Here is a 27,680-nt window from a genome sequence, read left to right as displayed (position 1 = left end):
CCGGGGCACGAACCCGCGTCCCCTGCATCGGCAGGCGGACTCTCAACCACTGCGCCACCAGGGAAGTCCCCTAGAGCACAATTCTTATCGTTAAAAATGTCCGAGCATATCACCCCATTATATGTCTATGCATGTACTTCTACACTAATGTCTTCCGTACACCGTAAAACCTACCAAACAAATGAAAAATCGATATAGATATAACTCGATGTTCTGATGTTCTTTCCCACGGTCCAGTGGGATGTTCCCCAGTGTGTACCCCTCACATGGAAACCACAGTCCAGACAAGGAGGCACTGAGTGTGGCCAATCGTTTAATCAATTATCTACTTAATAAAATCAGAGCAAAAACTCAGGACACTAAACCTCTATTAAGCTTCCTGGTTGGTAACCATATATCGATGTGCCAGGAGGGTAGTGCACCTTAATTCTACAAGGGTCCGCGATTGGAACCTTAAGTGTCAGAGGCTAGTTTATGGGTCAAATCCACCAACGGTCTATTTTGATAAATAAAGTTCTATTGGAATATAGCCGTACCCATCCATTCATGCCTTGTCTATGGCTGTTTTCACATTATAATCGCAGAGTTAAGTAGTTGTAACAGAGACTACAAGATTTACAATGTCAGGACATTTACTATCTGGCCCCTTACAGAGAATGTTTACCAATTCCTGCTTTATACAATGGTGACAGTTTTGTCCATGTTACCTACCACTACTTTCACAATGTTATCAGATGACTCTTTTCTCTAAATATACACAACCCTTGTTTGTATATGTTCTTGTTCAGGCTCTTTCCTCCATCTAGAATGTTGTTTCTTTCCTTTTACTCATATCTAAAATCTATCCATTCTTCAAGGTATGATTCCAATAACACTTCCTTTATGAAGCCCTATAATTAAAAAAAGAAACCTCTGTTACCTAGACATATCTCCCTTACACTCCCTTACATATACTCTAAAATCCCTTGCCTTTTTCTTGGTTGTACTTGCTTGGCATACACAACTGTAATTAAATCCAGTTCTCTACCTATCCCAGGCCTAGCTATTCTTTGTATGTAGTAATGTGGCTGTAGAAAACACACACAAGCATACTGACTAATCTTACTTTCTGGCCATTCATGACCAATAGGCTAGGCTCTTATAAAATACTTAACAGCCAGTCCATATGTCCTACCAACCTCCCAGAATCCTCACTGGAATCCATCTGGCTGAGAAATGCACACTACCAGGAAGGACCCTGAGTCAGAATGATTGGCCAGAGACAACCTGGAAACTAATTCCATCACCATAAAACCCGAGACTGCGAGCCATGTGGCAGAGAAGTTCTCTTAGGTTCCCTTACCCTGCTGCTCTCTGCCCGGGCTCCCCTTCCCAATAAAGTCTCTTGCTTTGTAAGCATGTGTGTCTCCTCGCACAATTCATTTCCGAGTGTTAGAAAAGAGTCCACTCTCGGGCCTTGGAAGGGGTCCCCCTTCCTGCAACAAATTCACTGTCCTCCATACCTTGATAGCTATTTCATATGTTCTCCTGTCCTCAACCCATAACACCTCCCCAGTCTCACTCTCTGCTGATGACTTTTTGTCCTAATTGAGAAAATCAAAGCAATGTTGAGAACCTTCACCATCACATCTACCTCCCGCTCAGCCCATACATCTCAGCCTTCCTTACACTCAGCCTTCCTTGCCGAGATAATAGATGCCGGTTTTTCACCCCCCTTGTGTACGAAATACTCTTTTGGTGTTCTGAGCACTCAATTTCAATGTGAGGAGGGTGGGTTTGCCCTACTACCAACAAGCAGTTCTCAGATACCAGCAGGGTGTCCAGGAATTCAACTCAGTTCAGACACTTTTTCCCCAGATAAAGAGTCAGATTCCACAGGTTGAGGGCTCAGTCCTCCAGACTGCCCTCCCACCCCACCAGCCTCCCACCACGTGCCTTCAGTTGCCTATGGAAATTCCAGGTTGTTATCTATGCTTCTGACCAACTGGCTATAAATCAGAGCTTCCCAAGACCCTCAGTTTACTGGTTTATTATTAAAGGATATAACTCAGGAATAGGCAGATGGAAGAGCTGCATAGGGCAAGGTCTGGGGGAAGGGCACCATGAGCTCCATGCCTTCTCCAAGTGTGCCACTCTCCCAACACCTCCACGTGGTCCCCAAACCCAGAAGCTCTCTGAATCCTGAACTTTTGGGGTTTTATGGAGGTTTCATTACATAGGCATGATTGATTAAATCATTGATCACTGGTGATTGAACTCAACCTCCAGTTCCTCTCTCCGCTCCCAAGGTGGGGGACAGAAATAGGACTGAAAGTTCCAACCCTCTAATCACACAGTTGACCCTCTAATCACACAGTTGGTTTTCCCAACAACCAGTCCACATCCTTGGGTGGAGTCCAAAAGTTACCTTATTATCATAATAAAAGACTTTCATCACTCTCAAAGACTTGATCACCCGTGTCACTAGGAAATTCCTAGGGTTTTAGGAGCTATGGGCCAGAAATGAGGACGAAGACCAGATATTTATTTTATATGACTTTTATTTAAATCACAATATCACAGATATCATCCTCATCCTCAACTTGCCTATTCAAGAACATCACTCTGGCAATTGTTCTTCTCTCTTGCATCTTCAGTTTTTCCCTCAGCATACAAATGTGCTGTTATTTCCCTCACTTTCTACCATCTATTATCACCTTTTGGAGTGGTATTCTTCGAAACATTGTCCAGCACTAGCAATTTACAATCCTTTCCTCTCACTTTCTCTGCTACCCATTTCAGGTAGGCTTCTGCCTCCATTACCGCCCTCTAAGTGCTCTTTTCAGAGTCACCCATGACCTCCACGTTGCTAAGCCCACTGGTCAGCGTTCAGTCTGTGTCTTCCCTGACCCATCAGTGCATCTGACATGATCATCATTTCCTTTTCCTGGATATACTTTTCTCACTTGATTTCTAGAACATCACACTCTCTTCATTTCTCCTTTTCTCACTTGTCTGTCATTTGGGTTTTTCTTTATGACTCTCTCTTTTTTTTTTCTCCCTGACTAATTACCCTGGCTCAGTCTTTGGTCCTTTTTTTAGCCTTTTCTCTAACTTTCTCTTGGTCATCCCAACCAGTGTCATGAATTCCGTACCTATTTCAGGCCCAGCCACTTTCCTGAGCTCAAGATTTACGTCTCCTACTGCCTATTTGACATTTCCGTGTGTGTATCTAGTGGACCTCTCAAGCTCAACATATCCAACACTAAAACTCTTGATCGGCCCCCTCCCTTCAAAATATCTGCTCCACTCATAGCCTGCCCTGTTTCAGTTGATGGCAGTTCCATTTCTCAGGTGCTCAGGGTAAAAGACTTGAGTAATTCTTTCTCGTTTCGCTCACAACCAGTCCATCAGGAAATCCTTTTGGTTCTGTCATAAAAGTGTTTCCAGATTCTAACCATATGACCCTCTCCACTGCCACCCGCCTTGTTCAACATCACCATCTCTCACTTAAATTCTTAGAGCCACATGATTCCCTGCTTCCATACTTGCCCACCCCTACATCCTATCCTTACACAGGAGCCAAGAAGGATTCTTACAAAGGTCACTCAGATGACATCAATTATCTGCTCAAAATGCTGCAGTGGTTTCTCACTTCAGATTCTTACAGTGCCTGCAAGGGCCTGACCTTATCCCCATTTCCCCCTACCTTTCTGACCTCACCTCAGACTGCTCTCTGCCTCGCTCACTCCACTGGTGTCTTTTCTGATCCTCAAACTCATAGGTGTGCAGCTGCCTTTGGGGCTTTGCTCCAGCTATATCCTCTGCTTCGAATGTTCTTCGTTCAGATGTCCTTGAAGCTCATGCCCTCTTTGCTTTTAAGTCTTTGATCTAATTTCATCTTCACTGAACCCTGCCCTGACTACCCTTCTTAAAGTTGCAAGCTCATCCTTTTTACTTTATTCTGTTTGCTTTTTCCTATATCATTTAACCACTTTCTAATGAAGTATATAATCAATTTATTTATGTATACTATATATGGTCTGTCTTTCTCCCAGAAACCAAGGTTCTTTGTCTCCCACATTCACTGATGTACTCCAAGGTCATACAGAAATGCTTAGCACATAGTGAGTACTCAATAAATATATTGGATCAAGGACAGCCATGCTATCTTACATTCTTTATATTCCACATAAGCAATCAACCTTGACTTGCCCTCAATTTTAGTTTTTTTGAGTGATTAGATACATATGTTTACCAAATAAACCAATACTTCTATCTCTTCTTTCCTTGCTAAGTCTATTTAAGTTTATTTTAAATGTGTGACTAGGCAAATAAATAATTAAACAGAATAAATAAAACGGCGGTGTGCTAGATTGTATTTCCTCACTGTGAAAAACTCTACTATTGGTATAGAATATAACGTTTACACTTATTTTCACAAGTCATTCCAGAATTAAAGCTGCCACTCCACTGTGTGGATTATCCTCTTACTCTTGGGCAGTGACGTCAGGCTAAGATAACAGTACTGCCACAAGATCAGTGGGTACCCTGCAGTGAGACCCAGTCACAGGAGTCAAAAAAGTCCTGTTTAAACTCTGAGAGCTCCTTGAGGGTAGGGTTGGGATTTGGTCTTTTTTATTCCTGGATCTAGGTACCAGGTGAATGAAGGACAAAACCAAAGATGCTGATGGTAAGGGCCTTTCATGACCATATGCAAATTGTATGGTAGGGTTAAACACTGCTTCCATAATTCTTCAAAAATGTGACATAAAAGGAAGTGGACAATTTATTTCATTCCTACACTTCTCAGAATAATTAACCTGGTTTCAGCCACTTGTCTCTAACAGGTATTTTGTGGGAGTCAAATGAGATGATGTATGTGAAAGGACTCAAGTTCTGTTTCATGTCAGAACAGTTTGAAACACCTGTTTTTTTTAAAGTATAGTTAATTTACAGCATCATGTTAATTTCTGCTGCACAGCAAAGTAACTCAGTTATATATATATATATATATATATATATATATATATATACACATTCTTTTTTATATTCCTTTTCATTATGGTTTATCTCAGGATATTGAATATAGTTCCCTGTGCTTTACAGTAAGACCTTGTTGTTTATCCATTCTATGTAGAATATTTTGCATCTACTAACCCCAAACTCCCACTCCATCCCTCCCCTAGCTGCCCTTCCCCTTGGCAACCACAAGTGAAAGACCTGTTTTTAAACTATCAGAGAGCAGTGGCTTTTTATGATTCACACGGGATGGGTCAGATGTTTCCTATAGTAAGGGGCCTCCACTTCTCAACCATAGAGTTTGTAATATTCTTGCATCTCTCCTCCGCCTGTGCAACCTGGACTTTGAGGCAGAATTCTGATAGCGACACATATGACATTTACCTGAAGCAAGTCACTTAATGTCTCAGAACCTCAATTTCTTCACTGTAAAATAAGAGTAATATCTCTCACATAAAGATATTGCCAGGATGGAATGTGGTAATGTATGTGAGATAATTTTGTAAACCTAAAAGCACTCGGTAAATAATACTTATTCTAATTAATATTGCCATCATTAATGATATTATATTAAATGTTAACATTGAGTCCTGGTCAAAGAGAAAGTTATAGAGTATTTTACCTTTTCAGGTCTTCTTCACGCACATGGATTACACACACACATTCCTAGTAAAGTTTTTGATCCACAGAACTACATACAGTAAGTGTAGAAGGTTGAAAGCTTCCAAAGCTGTTATGAAAAATCAGTCTTTGCTGTCAGCCCAGAAAACCACGTCAGTTTTTTTGCCAAATAACAATCAAAGCTGTAAAAATTTCCTTTCAGTTAACACTGGTTTCCATTATTGTTATTTGTTAGAAGTCTTTGAGGCCATTTCCTACTAATTCCACCATGCTTGGCATGGAGCATTCTGGCTAAAGCTCTTAGTTGTCCTTGACTAATTGTAGTTGGACAGTGCAGTGAAAGTCTCATTGATAAGATTTTAACATCCTGCGCCTGTGGAGACTCACTGATGTAAAAGCCCAGGATTGAAATCCTCATTGTTTACACAAGCAGCTTCATGAGGCCTATTAACAATTATATCACCCTTTGTACTGCTTGGTCCCAAGTCAGTAAATCTTGTTTTTTGAACAATGTGGAGTGGGGGGATCCTGCAACTAAAAAGGAGGTAGGGAATTTAAGAGACTCTGAGTGAAATTACAAAGATAATTTTAAAGTTTAGCAAAAAATTTGGAGTACTGAGATAGCATAGACAAAGAGAATGATTATAAGATGAGAGTAACAAAGAGAGGTTGCTTTAATTAAACTGATTAATGGGTGGTTTAGATTGTATGTAACAGGAGGATTAGACTTAATATTTAGCTGTGGAAAAAAGGGCATTTTTATTGGATATATTCTTACAGTATCTTTAATACCTAGTTAAATCCTAGTTTTTCTTTTAAAGAGTTATACATCATATATTATAATCATTTTTATAGTTTAAAAGCATCTGAAAAATAAAATAATTTTAGTCTACAGAACTTAATTTTTCAGTGAAAGTTTATGTCAAGAGAGGTGGATTTTGATTTTTGAAGGGGAGGTCAACAAGTACATACTATTTTAGAAGGATGGCAAAAATAATTGTTTATATTTTATATATTTTGGTTTAAAATTTTTCTTTAATAAAATGGAATTGAATATGGGAGTGTGTAATCTTCACATTCTTCACCACTTCGAATTAAAGAAAACAAATTTTGTTACTTATGAAATTCTCAAATGATGTTTCAGTTAAGGGTGATTTAAAGACTGAAGACATCTCTTCCATGTCTGTACAAGTGGCTACTTCTGTTATAAATTACATTAACAGTCAGTAGCTTATACACATAAGATATTTGGCTGCTTCTGCTTTTCATTAATATGGTTTTGGAATTTCACCAATTCAGGAACATAGTAGAGTGGAAAGGCCTTGGGCTCTGTAATCAGACAGACCTGGTCTCAAATCCCGGCAGCCTTGTACTTGCTGTGGGACCTGGGCAGCTCACTCAAATGCTGCTGACCCTACACCATAGGATTGTTCTGAGGATTAAATGTGATACACATATCAAGTGACTGATAGAGTGCCCGTGGAAAAGTAGGTGCTCAGTAAATATTAATTCTCTTCCCTTCCTTTCCCCCCATTTGTCCACTTGTGTTTTTAATGGATCATCTTTACTCTGGGTTGTGTTGTAGGAAGTATTCTGGATGGATGGCTGCTGGAAACCCAATGCCTTAGCCAGCTCTTCTTCAATACTCAAGGATTTACTCTGGCATTGAGTAATGAGAATTTTGGTAAGGAAAATTAGATGAAGATAGTATGTGGACTTCTCTTAAAAGGTCACTTGTATCTCAGATACTTCATAATAAGTTACATGGCTCTTCTCTAAATATTTTGGGAAGTCACAGAGGTACGTTCACGTGTGGATTGTTGTTGTTTTGAAAATAAGTAAAACAGGTTTTTAAAGTCTGTTAACACCCTGATGTGCCCTTCATGTTGTTGTAAATGTATTATTTCACTTATCTCACCCTGTTTTGTTCTTTAAGTGTCTATGTACTCAGTAAGTTGTACAGTCTTTAACAGGTCTGGGTGTTATTCATCCCTTCAGTGTAGACTACATGAAGCACAGATTCTGAGAGGTTAAGTGGTTAAGTCAACACTGCTGTCTGAAACTATAAAGGTTTTGACAATGTTAAAGAGGCAGGCAGAGGTATTGAAACTCTGAGAAGTTCTAAGATAAGTGATTTTCCTAAATCACCCAGAAAAATGATTATATATTGACTCTCAGGGTGGTATAGAGTATCTTTGGTTGGTTCCATTTCTATCCAATTTTTCTCCAAATGATATCAATTTTTAATTTCATCATCACATGAAATTAATATATAACTAGTACACCTATGTCAGTAATTCATGTTACTAATTTGTGTTGTATGAAATATGTTGGACATATTAGGAAAGAAGGATGAAAAGAAGGTTAAGGATAATAGAAACAAATTAAGCGGTAATATTAGCATATATGTAAATTAGTAAATATGTATATTTTCTTTAAATTATTGTCATTGAAATGCATCTGGAAAAATATGTATTGAAGAATTTTGCACATAGGAGACAGAGCTGAAGGTAGGGAGGAAAGCAAAAAAAGTAAATTCTAATTTCATTCTGATAAGGAATTCTGAAATCTTGATATATTTACATTTTGGAACCTAAAAATATGATAATTTAAAAATATTTTAAATCTCATTTTTTTCAATTTTATTAATTTTTTATACAGCAGGTTATTATTAGTTACCCATTTTATACATATTAGTGTATATATGTCAATCCCAATCTCCCAGTTCATCACAACACCACCACCACCACCCCCCGCCACCTTCCCCGCCTTGGTGTCCATACATTTTTTTGTCTGCATTTTTGTCTCTGCTTCTGCCTGGCAAACTGGTTCATCTGTACCATTTTTCTAGATTCCACATATATGCGTTAATATACGATATTTGTTTTTCTCTTTCTGACTTACTTCACTCTTATGACAGTCTCTAGATCCATCCACGTCTCTACAAATGACCCAATTTTCTTCCTTTTTAACTAAAAAATTTTTAACTAAAAAAGTTTAACTAAAAAATTTAACCACTTTGTCTATGATTATATTTTCCAGAAACCATATTTGAGAAGTACTTCCATCCAGTGCTACTTGTGTTTACTTCTGAACAGTCATTTTTTAACTGAGGCTGGCATTCATGTCTTCATTTTGGGGTAATTTTATCTTTCAGCATAAAATCATCATGTTAATAACCATGATCATTGTTCTTCAATATCTTCTCTGTTAAATTGGTTTATGTTCAGTTTGCTTAAATCCTTAGGTACTCAGTATTTGGGGCATGATAGAGGACAGATTATGGGAGATTCAGAGGAGGTTTAGTAAACAGCCTAAAGAGCATTTCTATATTCTTGTAATATTCCAAATGAGTATTATATCCTGCAAATAAATTGGACTTCTTGGTATCTAACTAAAATTGGAAGTACACTCTTTATTAATATCCTGTGTGATTTTCAGACCAGTAAAAAAAATTAGATATTGAGGGCTCACCCACATTACTTTTTTAATCTGTCCCTGGCACTGACTTCTCCTATCATTTGAGCCTTATGTTAGTTCAGTTTAAAACACTTCTTTCTTTATTGAGACCTTTTATTTTTCTTCCTAATAAACTTCCATATTTTTCCATGCCTATTAACTTTTTTTCTTGTCTGTTAGATGCAACTAATACACCGCACTCACCCAACCTATAGTTATGTAATCTCTCAGTTCAGTTTTACTCTATAATGCCTTCATGCTGTGGGGCACCATAGATTTGTGCATGTAAATCCTCCTCTCAAAAGAAAAAAATAGTATTGCCTCTCATGCTTCTGTACAGGATCCATCAAGGAGAGACTATTTTTCCTGAAGCTCTAAGAATTATTCTACAGTTACTTGGTCAGTGTATGTGTCTTTTGTCCTGATATTAAGTTACTGTTTTACAAACAATAAGTAAGCTATATGATCTAGTTTTATGACTAGATTAGGCTCAAGTCCATAACATTTATGGAGAAAGCTGCTACAAGGAGCATGCAAGGGTCATGTTTAACCTATTGTAAAGAATATTTACTGTCAAGATCATTACATGAAAAAGATGATTGCTTATTTTAAGAATTTTACCCATTTATTAGACATAAAAGTCTGATGGGACCTCTACTTAAAGAAAAATAATAATTCATTCAAAAACATTACTGAGCACTGCCACACATCATGCATTGTTTTTATTTCATTGTGATAAATTGCACCAGGTTATTTATAAGTCATCCCTTCAAATTAGGCTTTTCTTTAATGCAGGTTGGTCATCAGGCTAGCCTAAAGCATCAGAGTTGTACTATATGTTCAGTTTTTATATTCATCTACAAGGCTGTCAAATAAACAAAGGCAAGGATAGCACTCATCTTTTCACTTGTTGGATTAAAAAAAGTCTTGATTGCTCTTTTGCCTATAGTATTCATCAAGACAATATTATGTTCATTCAAAATGCTTTGCTCTTTGGCTTTGCTTTCAGTTGTATCAGTGCAGGTCTTCCTAAAACAGAAGCAAACTGGCAGCATGTAATAAGTGATTTGAAAAGAATTGAAGATCTTATTCAAGTGAGTACTCATTTTTCCATAAAATATCTGGTATAATTGCTATGCAGTATGTTATTCCTTGTGTTTTGCTGTCAATCTTAGTGAAATCTCACTTGAAACAAAAATGTTTCTGTAGAATTGGTGAGCCTCGTAGCACCTCAAATGAACTCTTTTATTTAGAATTTTCAGACCCTAATTATCTTTAAAACTCAGTTTATGAGTGGCCCAGCATGAAGAGCTCTCCGTCACCACCCGCCAGAGGGACTCCCTTTTCCTACCCAAGAAGCCAGGCGGCTTTGGGGCCCTTGTGGGGGGAATGGCCTGACTCAGGGAAAGGCTGTCTATTCCATGGGCTAGAGAACGCTTCTCCCACCTGGAGACACCAGCTGACCTGGCAGAACCTGTAGAGGGGAGAAATATGGGCTGTACTATTGTGTGGGCGATACAGCAGGGACCAGTGAGAGTCCTGGGTCAGCAAGTGTACCAAACCTTTCAAATTAGCACCACAAAGATTCTGAAAACTGAACCATCATTGGAATCACAGCATGCAAACATAGGTCAGAACCTCTATGCTAAGCCTACACAGGGTGGCTGCATGTTAAAACAGAAGATTTAAATTGGACCAGGGTCTCCTGACATAATAGCCCAAATACCAGAATACAATTGAAAAATCACTCTTCATACCAAGAAGCAGGAAAAATCACAACTTGAATGAGAAGAGACTCAGAAACAGACTCTGAAACTGAGATGGATTAGATGTTGGAATTATTTGACAAGGATTTTAAAACAGGTATCATGAAGATGTGCCAGCAAGCAATTATGAATATCCTTGAAACAACTGGAAAAAAAAAAACCCAGAAAGTCTTAGCAAAGGAATACAATATGTAAAATGCACCAAATGGAAATTACAGAACTAAGAAATACAACAAGTGGAATATGAAACAAGCTGGAGAGGCTCATTAGCAGAATGAATATGACAGAGGAAAGACAGTCAACTTGAGGATAGACTAATAGAAACAAAATAGACTGAAAAAAAGCAAATAAAGCCTCAGGGATCTTTGGGACAGTAAAAGATCCAGCATTCCTAGCATTCTCATCCTAGAAGGAGAGGAGAAAAAGAATACAAATAAAAGACAGAGATTGGCCAAATTGATAACAAAAGACAAACCAACTTTATGCTGTCTACGAGGAATTCACTTCAAATATACATGTATATACAAATATATACATATTATATATGTGTGTATATAATATATACATATATAATATGTATATATAATATACACATATATAATATGTATATATAATATATATACATATATACATATATAATATGTATAGAAACATACACATATATGTATATATAATATATATACAAATATATACATATATAATATGTATACATAATATATACACAAATATATACATATATAATATGTATATATATAATGACATAAGTAGGTTGAAATTAAAAGAAGAGAAACCCATGCTGTAGTGGGTTGAATAATGTCCCTCCAAAATTCATGTCCACCTAGAACCTCAGAATGTATCCTTATTCGGAAATGGGGTCTTTGCAAATATAATTAGTTAAGGTGAGGTTATAGTGGAGTGGGGTGGTCCCAAATCTAATGACTAGTGTCCTTATAAGAAGAGGACAGGCTACATAGACACAGAGAAGCAGGCCGTATGAAAACCGAGGCAGCTACAAGCCAAAGGACATTGCAATGTTACAGCTACTAGCCAAGGAAGGCCAAGGATCCCCTGGAGCAGCAAAGGGTTTGGAGCCATAAGGAAGGACAGTTCTCTAGAGCCTTCAGAGGGAACAGGCCTAGTTGACTCCTTGGCTTTGAACTGTAAGTGAATGAATTGTTGTTTGAAGACACTTACTTTGTGATACCTTGCTACAGAAGCTCTAGGAAACTGAGGCACGTGCACATAATAATTCACACAATAATTTTAAAAATCAAAAGTGGCTATATTCATATCAGATAATGTAGACTTCACAGCAAATAAAATTACTAGAGTCACGAGATACATTACATCATGGTAAAAGGTGAGTCCACCAGGAAAACATAATGATCTTAAATGTGTACCTACCAAACAGCAGAGCCTCAAAATGTAAGAAGCAAAAACTAATAATAGAACCGAAAAGTGAAGCAGATGAATCCATAAATATATTAATAGTTGACTTCAGTACCTCCTCAGTGACAAATAGAACTACTAGACAGAAAATCCGAAAGGATATAGAAGAACTGGATGACACAGTCAACCAACAATATCTCATTTCCATAGAAAAACACTTCATCCAACAACAGTGAATAAACGTTTTTTTCAGTCAACACTCACCAAGACTGAACATATCCTGGGCCATAAAACAAACTTTAGCACATTTATCAGAACTGAAATCATGCAGAATATGTTATCCAGCCACAGTGCAATCAAGTAGAAGTCAATTACATAAATACAACCGGAAAATCTCCAAACACTTGGAAATTAAATGAGACACTTATAAATATTCCATGGGTCAAAGAGCAGGTCTCAAAGGATATTTAAAAATATAGAACTGAATGGAGACAAATATGCAACATAGGAAGTTTTGTGGGATTTAGCTAAAATTTTACTTAGTAGGAAATAGATAAAACTAAATGATTACCTTAGAAAAGAGGAAAGATCTCAGTTCACCAATCTAAGTTACTGCCTCAAGAAACTGGGAAAAGAGCAAAATAAGCCCAACACATGCAGAAGGAAGGAAGCAATAAAAAGGAAGGAGGGAAGGAAATTGAAATCAGGAAAACAATAGACAAAAATCAACAAAACATAAAGCTCTTTACTTTGGGAAAATAAAGCAATAAAGTCGATAAACCTTTAGAAAGCCTGACAAAGATAAAAGAGATGACATATACCATTAGTATCAGGACTGAAATTGGGGTCTTACTACAGAACCTACAACCATTAAAAGGATGCTAAAGAAAAACTATGAACAACTTGATTCTCGTAAATTTGATAATTTGGAGGAAATGGACAATTTCCTCAAAAACCACAGACTACCAAAATGTAACAAATGCAAGACCTGTTCAGTATTCGAAAATCAATCAATGTAATCCACTATATGAGTAGACTAAAGTAGGAAATCATATGGTCATATCAGTTGATGCGGAAAAGACATTTTAAAACTGCAGCACCTCTTCAATGATAAACATTTCTCAGCAAACAAGGAATAAAGGAGAAGCTCCTTCAGTTTGTTACAGAGCATGTACAGAAAACCTAGAGCCGACATTAGGCTTAATGGGGACTGACTGCTTTTCCCCTAAAATTGGGAACAAGGCAAGGATGTCTTTTCTGACCACTCTTATTCAACATAGTATTGAAACTTTAGCTCAATTGGCAAGGCAAGAAAAAAAGAAATAAAAGGCTAAGGCAAGAAAAATAAATAATAAGTATGCATATTAGAAAGGAAGAAATTATAAATCACCCTAAGTCTTTTTTGGAGAGAAAGTACCAATAAATGGCTGTATTTTATTTAGGGAATGCAAATTAAAGCCTCAATGACATGTCACCTATATGAATATTTAAAATAAAAAATATTGATAATACCAAATGCTGGCAAGGATGTGGAGAAACTGGATCATTTATATATTGCTGGTGAGAATATAAAATTGTACAGCCACTCTAAAATAGTTTGGCTGTTTCTTATAAAACAAAACACGCATTTGCCATATGATCCAACAGTTACACTCAGACATTTATATCAGAGACGTGAAAACTTGGATTCACACAAAAACATGCATATGAATGTTAATAGAACTTTATTTATAATAGCTAAAAACTGGAAAGAACCCAAATGTCCTTCAACAGGTCAACAGTTAAGCTTCGGTACATTATATCAAACAATAATAGTGAGCAATAATAAGGAACAAATTACTGATACAACAAGTTGTGTGGATCTCCAGAGTATTATGCTGTGTGAAAAAAAGCCAGCGAGGTAAACAAACTGTAGTTCGTCCATACAATGGAATATTACTCAGTGATAAAAAGAAATAAGCTGTTTAGCCATGAAAAGGTATGGAGGAACCTTAAAAGCATATTGCTAATAAAAGAAGCCAATCAAAACAGGCTACATACTATATGATATGATACTATATGATTCCAACTATATGACACTCTGGAAAAGGCTGGATACAATACAACAGGGGATAAGGGAAAGGGAAGGATAAGGGAAAGGGAAGGATAAGAAAGTGGAGCACAAGTGATTTTTAGGGCAGCGGAACTATTTTGTATGATACTGTAATGATCAATGCATGTCATTATACATTTGTCAAGAACTATAGGTGTACAACACCAAGAGTGAACGCTAATGGAAACTATGGACTTTAGTTGAAAATGTATCAATATTGACTCATCAATTGTAATAGATGTACCACGCTAGTGCGAGATGTTAATAATAGGGGAAACTTGGGAGGAGGCCAAGGGGCCATATGGGAACTTTCTGTACTTTCTGTTCATGTTCTGTAAACCTACGACTGCTCAAAAAATAAAGTCTATTAAGTTTTTCAATAAACCTATTTCAAAAGGTTATATGCTGTATGATTCCATTTATATAACATTCTTGAAATGATATCATAGGAATGGAGAGCAGAGAAGTGGTTGCTGGGGATTAGATGGATGGTAGGAGGTGGGAGGAGCATGTCTGGAGGAAGTTGATTGTGGCTATACAACAGTAGCAGGAGGATTCTGTATCTTAACTGTGGTAGTGGTTACATGAATTTACACGTCTGATAAAATGGCATGGAACTACACACACACGCACACACACAATAGTGCACATAAAACTGGTGAAATCTGAACAAAGTGGGTGGATTGCATCCATGTCAATTTCCTGGTTGTGCTATTGTACTGTATTATGCAGGACCTCAACACGGGAAGAAACGGTGAAGGCGCACACAGGATTTGCCTGTATTTTCTCTTACAATTTCATATGAATCTAAGATTATCTCAAAATAAAGAATTTCATTGAAAAAAGTTTTAGTGTTTTCAGTAGGTTGTTCTCATTATATCTAAAGCGGGAATAGTTTTTCATATTACCGAATTTTGTTTCCATTTCAGTCTATACATATGGATGCCACCTTATATACTGAAAGCAATGCTCATGTGAGTATAGTTTGTTCTCAATATTGCTATATTTTCCAATTTTCAAAGGTCTAAGAAGTATATTTTCATAAATTTACTGGACTGTGTATAGTTTTAAAATCTAACTTTTACATAGATGCTGTTCATTGTAGCATCATTGCTGAATCAAAACATAAACTTTTCCCATCGATGTCAAACAAAATATAGTATATATTTCTGTGATGCAATTAAATCGTGATGCAGTTAAATACAAGAATCAAGTTAACTCGGGCAATTTAAAAGTATCCAATATATCAGTTGTTTCCAGTGCTGTAGCATATTATCACTTTTAATCATATTTTTTACAAATTGTTTAAATACATTCATGCTCTACATTTTGCCCGAATCTCTACAGTTGTCAAAAAGGGATTCTGACTGGTTACTCTCTACGTGAGAAAAAAACCAAACACAACCCACAAAGTCTATCAGAATTCAAAACTGATCTCGAACTTGTTTCATTAATATGCTGCTGACGTCGCCTTAGTCATATAGGATTTCAGTTGAGTTGCTATTCCTTTCCCTCTGAATTGGCTACAAAAAACCAAGAAACAAATCCCTGACATCTTCACTTCGTGAAAAACAAACTGTGTTGTGTGCATTCAGAACAGTGAGTCCTCTCTCTATTATTCCTTAAGCAGAATTTCTCTGCAATAGAAGGTTTTGCCCTATCAAGACTTTCTAAGCATTGGAAAGAAGCCACAGCCAGAAACTAGAAAGAACAGATATCCATCATTCACTTAGATAGTGCTGCTGTGCTAGAAATTGTTTGCCGCTTTTGGCTTCAGCATGTTTTCCACTTTACTTTGCATTTTCTTCAAAGTAGAAAGCAGTCAGCTAACCACCAGCACTCCGAATCCTGAGATTGCTTTTTTTGTAAGACGATAACTAACTTCGCAACCCGTGGGTTGTAGAAAGTAGTTGAGATTGAAATTTAGATTTAAACCCTGACTCAGCCACTTCCAAGCTTTGTTACCTTGGAAGACACTAAATATTTCTGAACCTCAGTTTTATTATTTATTTTATTTATTATTTAGTTTATTATCGTCATGGTGACAGCATTTATTACCCTTTCAATCCGGAGAAGCTGCTGTGGGGGAATAAGGAATATTGCCAGTCCCAGGCATGTGGCTGTCATCCTTCCTTGCTTCCTTCCTTCTTCCTTCCTTGCTTCCTTCCTTCCGTAAGCACCTGTTAAGTGCCTGCAGAGTCCCAGGCACTGTGCATGGCATTGAGAACAGGAAATCAGACACGTCATGGTCAAATTCCCACATGCTCATTAAATGCTTCTTTTGTTTGAAGTTTAAGTTTTTGTTAAAGTAATCCTCTTGGGAAATGTATTTTTGTGGGACCTGAAAGGTACCTTTCTGATATGACCAGCCTGTGAATAGACCATACACCTGCTTTGATTTTTCTAAGAAATTTCTTGGAATCACGTCTGCCTCTGGAACTTTGGAACTTGCAGGAATAGTATGATTAGCGGCCACCACTGTTTAAAATGTTAACAATATGATCTGATTCTAAGAAATTCTTCCATATGCACCATCTCTATTAATGTTCTGAGAGTCTCAGGTCAGTATTATCTGCCCTTTACACAGAGGAAATGTGCTTAGTGAGGAAAAAGTGGCCTATTATTTCCACGTTTTCTAGTTTTATGTTCTTTCTTCTATACGGTATCACCATCCTTCCTGTTTTGTTCTCAGTTTGTTTTGGTTTTGATTTCAAAGCCAAAAGAGAAGAAAAAAATCAAGCTGCTTCCTATGTAAAACTTTTTAGGGGTATTGTGTTTCTTTATAAAATAGCTGGATTGACTTTTTAAAATATCAAAATTACATCTGTGTGAAACTGAATAATGGGGAAATAATTGTCTTTCTTTTTCTTTTTCAAAATGGATCTTTGTATCTCTTTTAGCCCAGTTGCAAAGTAACAGTGATGAAATGCTTTCTCCTGGAGTTACATGTTATTTTGCATGAGTCCAGAAATTCAGACATTAACGATACAGTAGAAAACCTTATCATCCTAGCAAACAGCAGCTTATCTTCCATTGAGGTGAGTTATCCAATAGTTATGCAGAGCTACATTGGATGCTCTTGGCTTGATTGGGAGAAATCATTAGCTGGATGGGATGTAATGGACAAGGAGACCCTCTGAAGGGGCACTTGGGAAAGTGAGTTAATTCCAGTGAAGTGGCATCCAGAAGCAGCACCATCACTGGTGTGCACACACTCCTACACTGTTTATTGATTTATTCATTCAACAAACATTGACTGCATGCTCTAGGCCGTGTGCTTTAGTGCTGGAATGACAAGGGTGAACCAGACAGTCAGGTCACTGACCTCAAGGTGTTGATCACTAGGTGCAGTGGATAGACATTAATCTAATTACATAATTGATGAGCATCCATAGTAGTAATCCACATTTACTTGGGTTATTACTCTGTGCCAGATACTGTTCTTCAAGGGTTAGGTGGTAATTCGCTCAATTCTCACAATCAATCTGTGAGATAGTTATCACTATTTCTGTTTAAGGTTGAAGGACTTGGGGCTCTGGGGGCTTGAATCTCTTCCTCCAATTCACACAGCTAGTAAAATGGGGAGCCAGGAGTCCCTGAGCAGTTTCACTCCAGAGTCTGCCTTCTTATCTACTCAAAGAATAAATGCTGCAAAAGGATAATAATAAAAATATTAATAATTGGAGTATAATTTGGGCCATCCCAGGCAACAGGAGCAACATAGGCCTCCAGGAGAGCAAATACCAGGGACCCTCTGGGGCACTGGCTATGCAAAGGCCCTACAAAGGATTATGTCTTTCAGGGCAAAACACTAGTGGCCAAAGCAAAGTGATTAGAAAAAGTTTTATAAACCAAAAAGGTATAATCATAATTTGTTCATTTCACAAATACTTTTTGGGCCCCATTGTAGGCCCTCAAGATAACAGAAGTGAAAGAACACACATAGTTCCTGCTCTTACGGTAGGAAGAAGCATACAGAAATCAATCAATAAGCAAATGAATAATAAGTCAGGTGTTTATTAAGTGGAAGGGCAAAAAAAAAAGAGGCAGGGAAGGCAACTGGGAATCTAATCTAGAGAAGGTTTACCTACTCAGCTGACATTTGGCAAAGACGTGAGACGGAAAGAGCTTTAAGGATGCCGGGGAAAGTATGTTCATGCAGAGGCAACTGAAAGAGCAGACGCCCCGAGCTAGTGTGGCTGGACACCTTGGGTTTTCCCTAAAAGTGCCAGGTGCTTCAATGTCACTGTGTCAGTGATGTTACCTCTTTATAACCACAGCCACTCCCCCGCCTCAGCACGCCCCACCGCCTTCTCTGTATGTCCCTCTATCTTAAATACTACATATCTTAGTTGATGGATATTGTCTGTTTCTTCCTATTAGAATGGCAGCTTCAGAAGGGGAGGGTTTTTTGTTTGTTTGTTTTCGTGCTGTATCCCAACTCCCAGAACAATGCTTGGCATGTACTAGATTCTCGATTTATTTCTGAATTGAATATATGAATGTTTAAAATACTCTTGTGATATGTTATCTCTCTGTTATTGGTCAAAAGACTGACCCATGCAGCAGATAACTCACAGCAGTGTCAATGGGGAACACTTTAATGTGCATTTTTATAGTCACCCTCATCATGACATAGTGTGGCCGGACTGCACACTCAGAAGACCTAAATGCAGAGCATTTCATTGATTATGTCAAATGAGATGAGTCATTTAATATCTCTACCTTCCTATCTGACATAATTATTTTCAGGATCAAATAGGACAGCATTATATGGAATATGATAGCACCTAGCATAGAGTATGTGCTTGATAAACACTGGTGAATCTGAATTTTAAATGCTTAATGGATGGAAAATCTAATTTTGAATTTTGCTGGTACAGCTTTCATGGTTCAGATGATCCCTGAAAAGTTTAATTGTTACATTTGCAATATTTTAGTTATTCATGAAACTGTTTATTTTTTTATTTCTTATTTTTTTCAACACCTTTATTGGAGTATAATTGCTTTACAATGGTGTGTTAGTTTCTGCTTTAAAACAAAGTGAATCAGCTATACATAAACATATATCTCCATATCTCCTCCCTCTTGCATCAACCTCCCATTCTCCCTATCCCACCCCTCTAGGTGGTCACAAAGCACCTAGCTGATCCCCCTGTGCTATGCGGCTGCTTCCCACTAGCGATCTATTTTGCATTTGGCCACTCTCTCACTTCATCCCAGCTTACCCTTCCCAATCCCCGTGTCCTCCAGTCCATTCTCTACATCTGTGTCTTTATTCCTGCCCTGCCCCTAGGTTCTTCAGAACCTTTTTTTTTTTTTAGATTCCATGTATATGTGTTAGCATATGGTATTTGTTTTTCTCTTTCTGACTTACTTCACTCTGTATGACAGACTCTAGGTCCATCTACCTCACTGCAAATAACTCAGTTTCGTTTCTTTTTATGGCTGAGTAATATTGCATTGTATATGTGAGCCACATCTTCTTTATCCATTCATCTGTCGATGGACACTTAGGTTGCTTCCATGTCCTGGCTATTGTAAATAGTGCTGCAATGAACATTGTGGTACATGACTCCTTTTGAATTATGGTTTTCTCAGGGTATATGCCCAGTAGTGGGATTGCTGGGTCATATGGTAGTTCTGTTTTTTACGGAACTTCCATACTGTTCTCCATAGCGGCTGTATAAATGTACATCCCCACCAACAGTGCAAGAGGGTTCCCTTTTTTCCACACCCTCTCCAGCATTTATTGTTTGGAGATTTTTTGATGATGGCCATAATGACTGGTGTGAGGTGATACCTCATTGCAGTTTTGATTTGCATTTCTCTAATAATTAGTGATATTGAGCATCCTTTCATGTGTTTGTTGGCAATCTGTACATTTTCTTTGGAGAAATGTCTATTTAGGTCTTCTGCCCATTTTTGGATTGGATTGATTGTCTTTTTGATATTGAACAGCATCAGCTGCTTGTAAATTTTGGAGATTAATCCTTTGTCAGTTGCTTCATTTGCAAATATTTTTCCCATTCTGAAGGTTGTCTTTTCATCTTGTTTATGTTTTCCTTTGCTGTGCAAAAGCTTTTAAGTTTCATTAGGTCCCATTTGGTTATTTTTGTTTTTATTTGCATTTCTCTAGGAGGTGGATCAAAAACGATCTTGCTGTGACTTATGTCATAGAGTGTTATGCCTATGCTTTCCTCTAGCTGTCCAGTTTTCCCAGCACCACTTATTGAAGATAATGTCTTTTCTCCATTGTATATTCTTGCCTCCTTGATCAAAAATAGGGTGACCATATGTTTGTGGGTTTATCTCCGGGCTTTCTATCCTATTCCATTGATCTATATTTCTGTTTTTGTGCAAGTACCATACTGTCTTGATTACTGTAGCTTTGTAGTATAGTCTGATGTCCGGGAGCCTGATTCCTCCAGCTCTGTTTTTCTTTCTCTAGATTGTTTTGGCTATTTGGGATCTTTTGTGATTCTAAACAAATAGGGAAATTTTTTGTTCTAGTTCTGTGAAAAATGCCATTGGTAGTTTGATAGGCATTGAATCTGTAGATTGCTTTGGGTAGTATAGTCATTTTCTCAATGTTGATTCTTCCAGTCCAAGGACACGGTATATCTCTCCATCTGTTTGGATCATGTTTAATTTCTTTCCTCATAGTTTTCTGGATACAGGTCTTTTGTCTCCTTAGGTAGGTTTATTCCTAGGTATTTTATTCTTTCTATTTCAATGGTAAATGGGTGTGTTTCCTTAATTTCTCTTTCAGATTTTTCACCATTACTGTATAGGAATGCAAGAGATTTCTGTGCATTAATTTTGTATCCTGCTACTTTACCAGATTCATTGATTAGCTCTAGTGGTTTTCTGGTAGCATCTTTAGGATTCTCTATGTATAGTATCATGCCATCTGCAAACAGTGACAGCTTTGCTTCTTCTTTTCTTATTTGGATTCCTTTTATTTCTTTTTCTACTCTGATTGCTGTGGCTAAAACTTCCAAAACAGTGTTGAATAATAGTGGTGAGAGTGGACAGCCTTGTCTTGTTCCTGATCTTAGAGGAAACGGTTTCAGTTTTTCACCATTAAGAACAATGTTGGCTGTGGGTTTGTCATATATGGCCTTTATTATGTTGAGGTAACTTTCCTCTATGCCTACTTTCTGGAGGGTTTTTATCATAAATGGGTGTTGAATTTGGTCGAAAGCTTTCTCTGCATCTATTGAGATGACCATATGGTTTTTCACCTTCAGTTTGTTAATATGGTGTATCACATTGATTGATTTGCGTGTGTTGAAGAATCCTTGCATTCCTGGGATAAACCCCACTTGATCATGGTGTATGATCCTTTTAATGTGCTATTGGATTCTGTTTGCTAGTATCTGGTTGAGGATTTTTGCATCTATGTTCATCAGTGATATTGGCCTGTAGTTTTCTTTCTTTGTGACATCTTTGTCTGGTTTTGGTATCAGGGTGATGGTGGCCTCATAGAATGAGTCTGGGAGTGTTCCTCCCTCTGCTATATTTTGGAGGAGTTTGAGATGCATAGGTGTTAGCTCTTCTCTAAATGTTTGACAGAATTTGCCTATGAAGCCATCTGGTCCTGAGCGTTTGTTTGTTGGAAGATATTTAATCACAGTTTCAATTTCAATTCTTGGGATTGATCTGTTTATGTTTTCTATTTCTTACTGATTCAGTCTCAGAAGGTTGTGCTTTTCTAAGAATTTGTCTATTTCTTCCACATTGTCCATGTTGTTGGCACATAGTTGCTAGTAGTAATCTCTCATGACCCTTCGTATTTCTGCAGTGTCAGCTGTTACTTCTCCTTTTTCATTTCTAATTCTATTGGTTTGAGTCTTATCCCTTTCTTTTTTGATGAGTCTGGCTAATGATTTATCAATTTTGTTTATCTTCTCAAAGAACCAGCTTTTAGTTTTATTGATCTTTGCTATTGTTTCCTTCATTTCTTTTTCATTTATTTCTGATCTGATCTTTATGATTTCTTTCCTTCTGATAACTTTGGGTTTTTTTGTTCTTCTTTCTAATTGCTTTAGGTGTAAGGCTAGGTTGTTTTTTTGAGATTTTTCTTGTTCTTTGAGGTAGGATTGTATTGCTATAAACCTCCCTCTTAGAGCCGCTTTTGCTGCATCCCATCAGTTTTGGGTCGTTTTGTTTTCGTTGTCATTTGTTTCTAGGTTTTTTTATTTCCTCTTTGAGTTCTACAGTGATCTTTTGGTTATTTAGTAGTGTATTTTTTAGCCTCCATTTGTTTGTGTTTTTTACAGTTTTTTTCCTATAGTTGACATTAAGTCTCACAGTGTTGTCGCTGGAAAAGATACTTGATACGATTTCCATTTTCTTAAATTTACCAAGGCTTGATTTGTGACCCAAGATACGATCTATCCTGGAGAATGTTCCATGAACACTTGGAATAAAGTGTATTCTGTTGTTTTTGGATGGAATGTCCTATAAATATCAATTAAGTCCATCTTGCTTAATGTATCATTTAAAGCTTGTGTTTCCTTATTTATTTTCATTTTGGATGATCTGTCCATTGGTGAAAGTGAGGTGTTAACGTCCCCTACTATGATTGTGTTACTGTGTTACTGTCTGTTTCCCCTTTTATGGCTGTTAGCATTTGCCTTATGTATTGCGGTGCTCCTGTGTTGGGTGCATAAATATTTACAGTTGTTATATCTTCTTCTTGGATTGATCCCTTGATCATTATGTAGTGTCCTTCTTTGTCTCTTTTAATAGTCTTTATTTTATAGTCTATTTTGTCTGATATGAGAATTGCTACTCCCTCTTTCTTTTGATTTCCATTTGCATGGAATATCTTTTTCCATCCCCTCACTTTCAGTCTGTATGTGTCCCTAGGTCTGCAGTGGTCTCTTGTAGACAGCATATATACAGGTCTTCTTTTTGTATCCATTTTGTAGCCAGTCTGTGTCTTTTGGTTGGAGCATTTAATCCATTTAAATTTAAGGTAGTTATCGATATCTGTGTCCCTATTACCATTTTCTTAATTATTTTGGGTTTGTTACTGTAGGTCTTTTCCTTCTCTTGTGTCTCCTGCCTAAAGAAGTTCCTTTAGCATTTGTTGTAAAGCTGGTTTGGTGGTGCTGAATTCTCTTAGCTTTTTACTCTCTAAAGGTTTTAATTTCTCCATCAAATCTGAATGAGATCCTTGCTGCATAGATTAATCTTGGTTGTAGGTTTTTTCCTTTCATCACTTTAAATATGTCCTGCCACTCCCTCCTAGCTTGCAGAGTTTCTGCTGAAAGACCAGCTGTTAACCTTATGGGGATTCCCTTTTATGTTATTTGCTGTTTTTCCCTTGCTGCTTTTAATATTTTTTCTTTGTATTTAATTTTAGAAAGTTTGATTAATATGTGTCTTGGCATGTTTCTCCTTGGATTTATCCTGTATGGGACTCTGTGCTTCTTGGACTTGATTAACTATTTCCTTTTCCATATTAGGGAAGTTTTCAACTATAATCTCTTCAAATACTTTCTCAGTCCCTGTCTTTTTCTCTTCTTCTTCTGGGACCCCTATAATTCAAATGTTGGTGCATTTAATGCTGTCCCAGAGGTCTCTGACACTGTCCTCAATTCTTTTCATTCTTTTTTTCTTTAGTCTGCTCTGTGGTAGTTATTTTCACTATTTTATCTTCCAGGTCACTTATCTGTTCTTCTGCCTCAGCTATTCTGCTATTGATTCCTTCTAGAGAATTTTGAATTTCATTTATTGTGTTGTTCATCATTGTTTGCTCTTTAGTTCTTCTAGGTCCTTGTTAAACATTTCTTGTATTTTCTCCATTCTATTTCCAAGATTTTGGATCATATTTACTATCATTACTCTAAATTCTTTTTCAGGTAGACTGCTTCTTTCCTCTTCATTTGTTTGGTCTGGTGGGTTTTTATCTTGCTCCTTCATCTGCTGTGTGTTTCTCTGTCTTCTCATTTTGCTTAAGTTACTGTGCTTGGAGGTCTCCTTTTCGCAGGCTCCAGGTTTGTAGTTCCCATTGTTTTTGGTGTCTGTTCCCAGTTCATAAAATTGATTCAGTGGGTTGTGTAGGCTTCCTGGTGGAGGGGACTAGTGCCTGGGTTCTGGTGGATGAGGCTGAATCTTGTCTTTCTTGTGGGCAGGACAGCACCCGGTGGTGTGTTTTGGGTTGTCTGTGACCTTATTATTATTTTAGGCAGCCTCTCTGCTAATGGGTGGGGTTGTGTTCCTGTCTTGCTATTTGTTTGGCATAGGGTGTCCAGCAATGTAGTTTGCTGGTCATTGAGTGGAGCTGGGTCTTATTGTGCAGATGGAGATCTCTTGGAGAGCTTTCACTGTTTGATATTACATGGAGCTAGGAGGTGTTTGGTGGACCAGTGTCCTGAACTCGGCCCTCCCACCTCAGAGGCACAGGCCTGACACCTGGCTGGAGCATGAAGACCCTGTCAGCCACACGGCTCAGAAGAAGAGGGAGAAAAAAAGAAAGAGAGCAAGAAAAAGTAAAATAAACTAAAAAGTTATTAAAATAAAAAATAAATTTTTAAATTAAAAAATTGAAAACTAATTTAAAAAAGAAAGAAAGAAAGAAGAGAGGTTCCAAACCAAAAAACAAATCCACCAACAAGCACTAAAAACTATACTAAAAAAACCCCAAAAAAACAAAAGAAAATGGAGAGACAGAACCCTAGGACAAATGGTAAAAGCAAAAGTATACAGACAAAATCACACAAAGAAACATACACATACACACACACAAAAAGGGAAAAACATATATATATATATATATATATATATATATATATATATTTTAAAAAAAGGAAGAGAGCAACCAAATCAATAAACAAATGTACCAATGATAATAAACTCTAAATACCAAACTAAGATAAATGTAAAACTAGAAACAAATTAGATGCAGAAAGCAAACCACAAGTCTACAGTTGCCCAACATCCACCACCTCAATTTGGGGATGATTTGTTGTCTATTCAGGTATTCCAGAGATGCAGCATACATCAAGGTGATTGTGGAGGTTTAATCCACTGTTCCTGAGGTTGCTGGGAGAGATTTCCCTTTATCTTCTTTGTTCGCACAGCTCCTGGGGTTCAGCTTTGATTTGGCCCTGCCCCTTCCTGTAGGTCTCCTGAGGGTGTCAGTTCTTTGCTCAGACAGGGTGGGGTTAAAGGAGCAGCTGATTAGTGGGCTCTGGCTCACTCAGGCCGAGGGGAGGGAGGGGTACGGAATGCGGGGTGAGCCTGCAGTGGCAGAGGCCAGCGTGACGTTGTAACAGCCTGAGGTGGGCCATGTGTTCTCCCGGGGAAGCTGTCCCTGGATGACGGGACCCTGGCAGTGGCGGGCTGCACAGGCTCCCGGGAAGGGAGGTGTGGATAGTGACCTGTGCTCACACACAGGCTTCTTGGTGGCTGCAGCAGCAGCCTTAACGTCTCATGCCTATCTCTGGTGTCTGCACTGATAGCCACGGCTCGCACCCATCTCTGGAGCTTGTTTAGGCAGTGCTCTGAATCCCCTTTCCTCGCGCACCCCAAAACAATGGTCTCTTGCCTCTTAGGCAGTTCCAGACGTTTTCCCGGGCTCCCTCCCAGCTAGCTGTGGTGCACTAGCCCCCTTCAGGCTGTGTTCACGCAGCCAACCCCAGTCCTCTCCCTGGGGTCTGACCTCCGATGCTGGAGCCTCAGCTTCCAGCCCCCACCCGCCCCGGCAGGGGAGCAGACAAGCCTCTCGGGCTGGTGAGTGCTGGTCGGCACCGATCCTCTGTGTGGCAATCTCTCCGCTTTGCCCTCTGCACCCCTGTTGCTGTGCTCTCGTCCTTGGCTCCGATACTTCCCCCCTGCCTCCCCCCATTTCCGCCAGTAAGGGACTTCCTGGTGTTTGGAAACTTTTCCTCCTTCAGAGCTCCTTCCCAGAGGTGCAGGTGCCATCCCTATTCTTTTGTCTCTGCTTTTTCTTTTGCCCTACCCAGGTACGTGGGGAGTTTCTTGCCCTTGGGGAGGTCTGAGGTCTTCTGCCAGCGTTCAGTAGGTGTTCTGTAGGAGTTGTTCCACATGTAGATGTATTTCTGATGTATTTGTGGGGAGGAAGGTGATCTCCACGTCTTACTCCTCCGCCATCTTGAAGGTCTCTCTGAAACTGTTTAAATTACTATAATTTGTGGTATTCATTGAAATAGTTGAATTCGACCGATAATAATTGGGTGAATATTATGTGCCAGGCCCTATGCTAAATGCTAGGGGAGCAAAAATACATAGCCTTGCCTTCCTGGAAAAGCCTAGAGAATAGTGGTATGAGAAGCATAAAGCTCCATAATATCAATAGAATACATGATGTGATATAAGACAGAGTCTAAACAAGAGGTTCTGAGAATGTAGAGAAGGGACATTTAGTGCAGCCCCAGGAGCTCCCAGGTTCAGAAAAGCCTTCCTAATGGAAACAGCGCCTGAATGATCTTAAGTGTGAGTGGTAGTAGCTAAAATAAAAGTGTGGAACAGGCAGAGAGAAAAGCAAAGATAGCGAGGCACCTAATGGCCTAATGTATGTATGGGAGCTAAAGGCATGAGCCCAGTGTTCCTAGGGCATATCTTTGAGCTGTGGAAAACGTGAAAGAAATAGGTAAGGAACCGCTCAAGGAGGGCCTGCATGCCATGCAGTGAAGCATGGACTTCATGCTGGGGTAGATGACCAGAAACTATTGAAGGACTCTAACAGAAGTTCATGGTTCGATAGATTTTTTTTTTTCAATTTTTTTTTCATTGTCCTTAATTCACTCTAGGAAAAATCAGCCCTTATCAAATCACCCATAGTTCTTCCTAATATGATAATTAATCTACCAACGAATTTATGTCTCAAGACTTCACCATATGGTTCAAATGATATGATATTTGCAGGAAAGGCATATTTTAGACTTTCCAATCTAATCCTTTCTTTTTATTTGCAGTATAAAACTGAATTGGGATGCAAAGAATGTGAGGAGCTGGAGGAAAAACATATTAAAGAATTTTTGAAGAGTTTTGTACATATTGTGCAAATGTTCATCAACCCTTCTTGATTGCAGCTAATCCTTTTCAGCACGTCTATTATTAACAAACATCTCCCCACTGCTGAGAGGCAACAGCGAAACACTCGGCATTTCAAATATGCTGCCAAAATAAATTCTTCTGGCAAGAGGATGATCAGGATCTTTGATCAGATGAACTCACAGAAATGAAGGCCAAACAATGGCATTGAGTACCATGGTGTCTATGAACGAAGGACTTATTTTATTCATTTATTCTTAATTTATTATTGAGATTGTACATATTTGTAGCATAATGTAAAATGTTGAATAACATTGTGT

General features: G+C 38.1%; 1 protein-coding gene across 3 annotated transcripts in view; it reads left to right on the top strand.

Annotated features, from left to right (window-relative positions):
* The window catches only part of IL15 (interleukin 15), a 58,772-nt gene extending 31,310 nt beyond the window's left edge, over positions 1–27,462 (top strand). The window contains exons 1-7 of one of the 3 annotated variants that reach the window (XM_007464003.1): positions 7,273–7,306; positions 8,665–8,762; positions 9,262–9,366; positions 10,091–10,175; positions 15,258–15,302; positions 17,229–17,366; positions 27,282–27,397. In XM_007464003.1, the coding sequence (XP_007464065.1) occupies positions 9,338–9,366; positions 10,091–10,175; positions 15,258–15,302; positions 17,229–17,366; positions 27,282–27,392 (408 nt within the window). In that variant the 5' untranslated portion in view covers positions 7,273–7,306; positions 8,665–8,762; positions 9,262–9,337 and the 3' untranslated portion in view covers positions 27,393–27,397. Of the gene's footprint in view, positions 1–7,200; positions 7,307–8,664; positions 8,763–9,261; positions 9,367–10,090; positions 10,176–15,257; positions 15,303–17,228; positions 17,367–27,281 lie in introns of those variants that run through there. The other 2 variants (XM_007464002.1, XM_007464001.1) reach the window with 2 other exon arrangements.
* Positions 27,463–27,680: the final 218 nt, after the last annotated feature.

This window comes from Lipotes vexillifer, unplaced genomic scaffold (genome assembly GCF_000442215.2).
Source record: "Lipotes vexillifer unplaced genomic scaffold, Lipotes_vexillifer_v1.1 scaffold1293, whole genome shotgun sequence".
In the NCBI taxonomy this organism is placed as follows: domain Eukaryota; kingdom Metazoa; phylum Chordata; class Mammalia; order Artiodactyla; family Lipotidae; genus Lipotes; species Lipotes vexillifer.
Note: the sequence above shows the minus strand (reverse complement) of the source record. Positions and strands in the feature narration are given on the sequence as shown.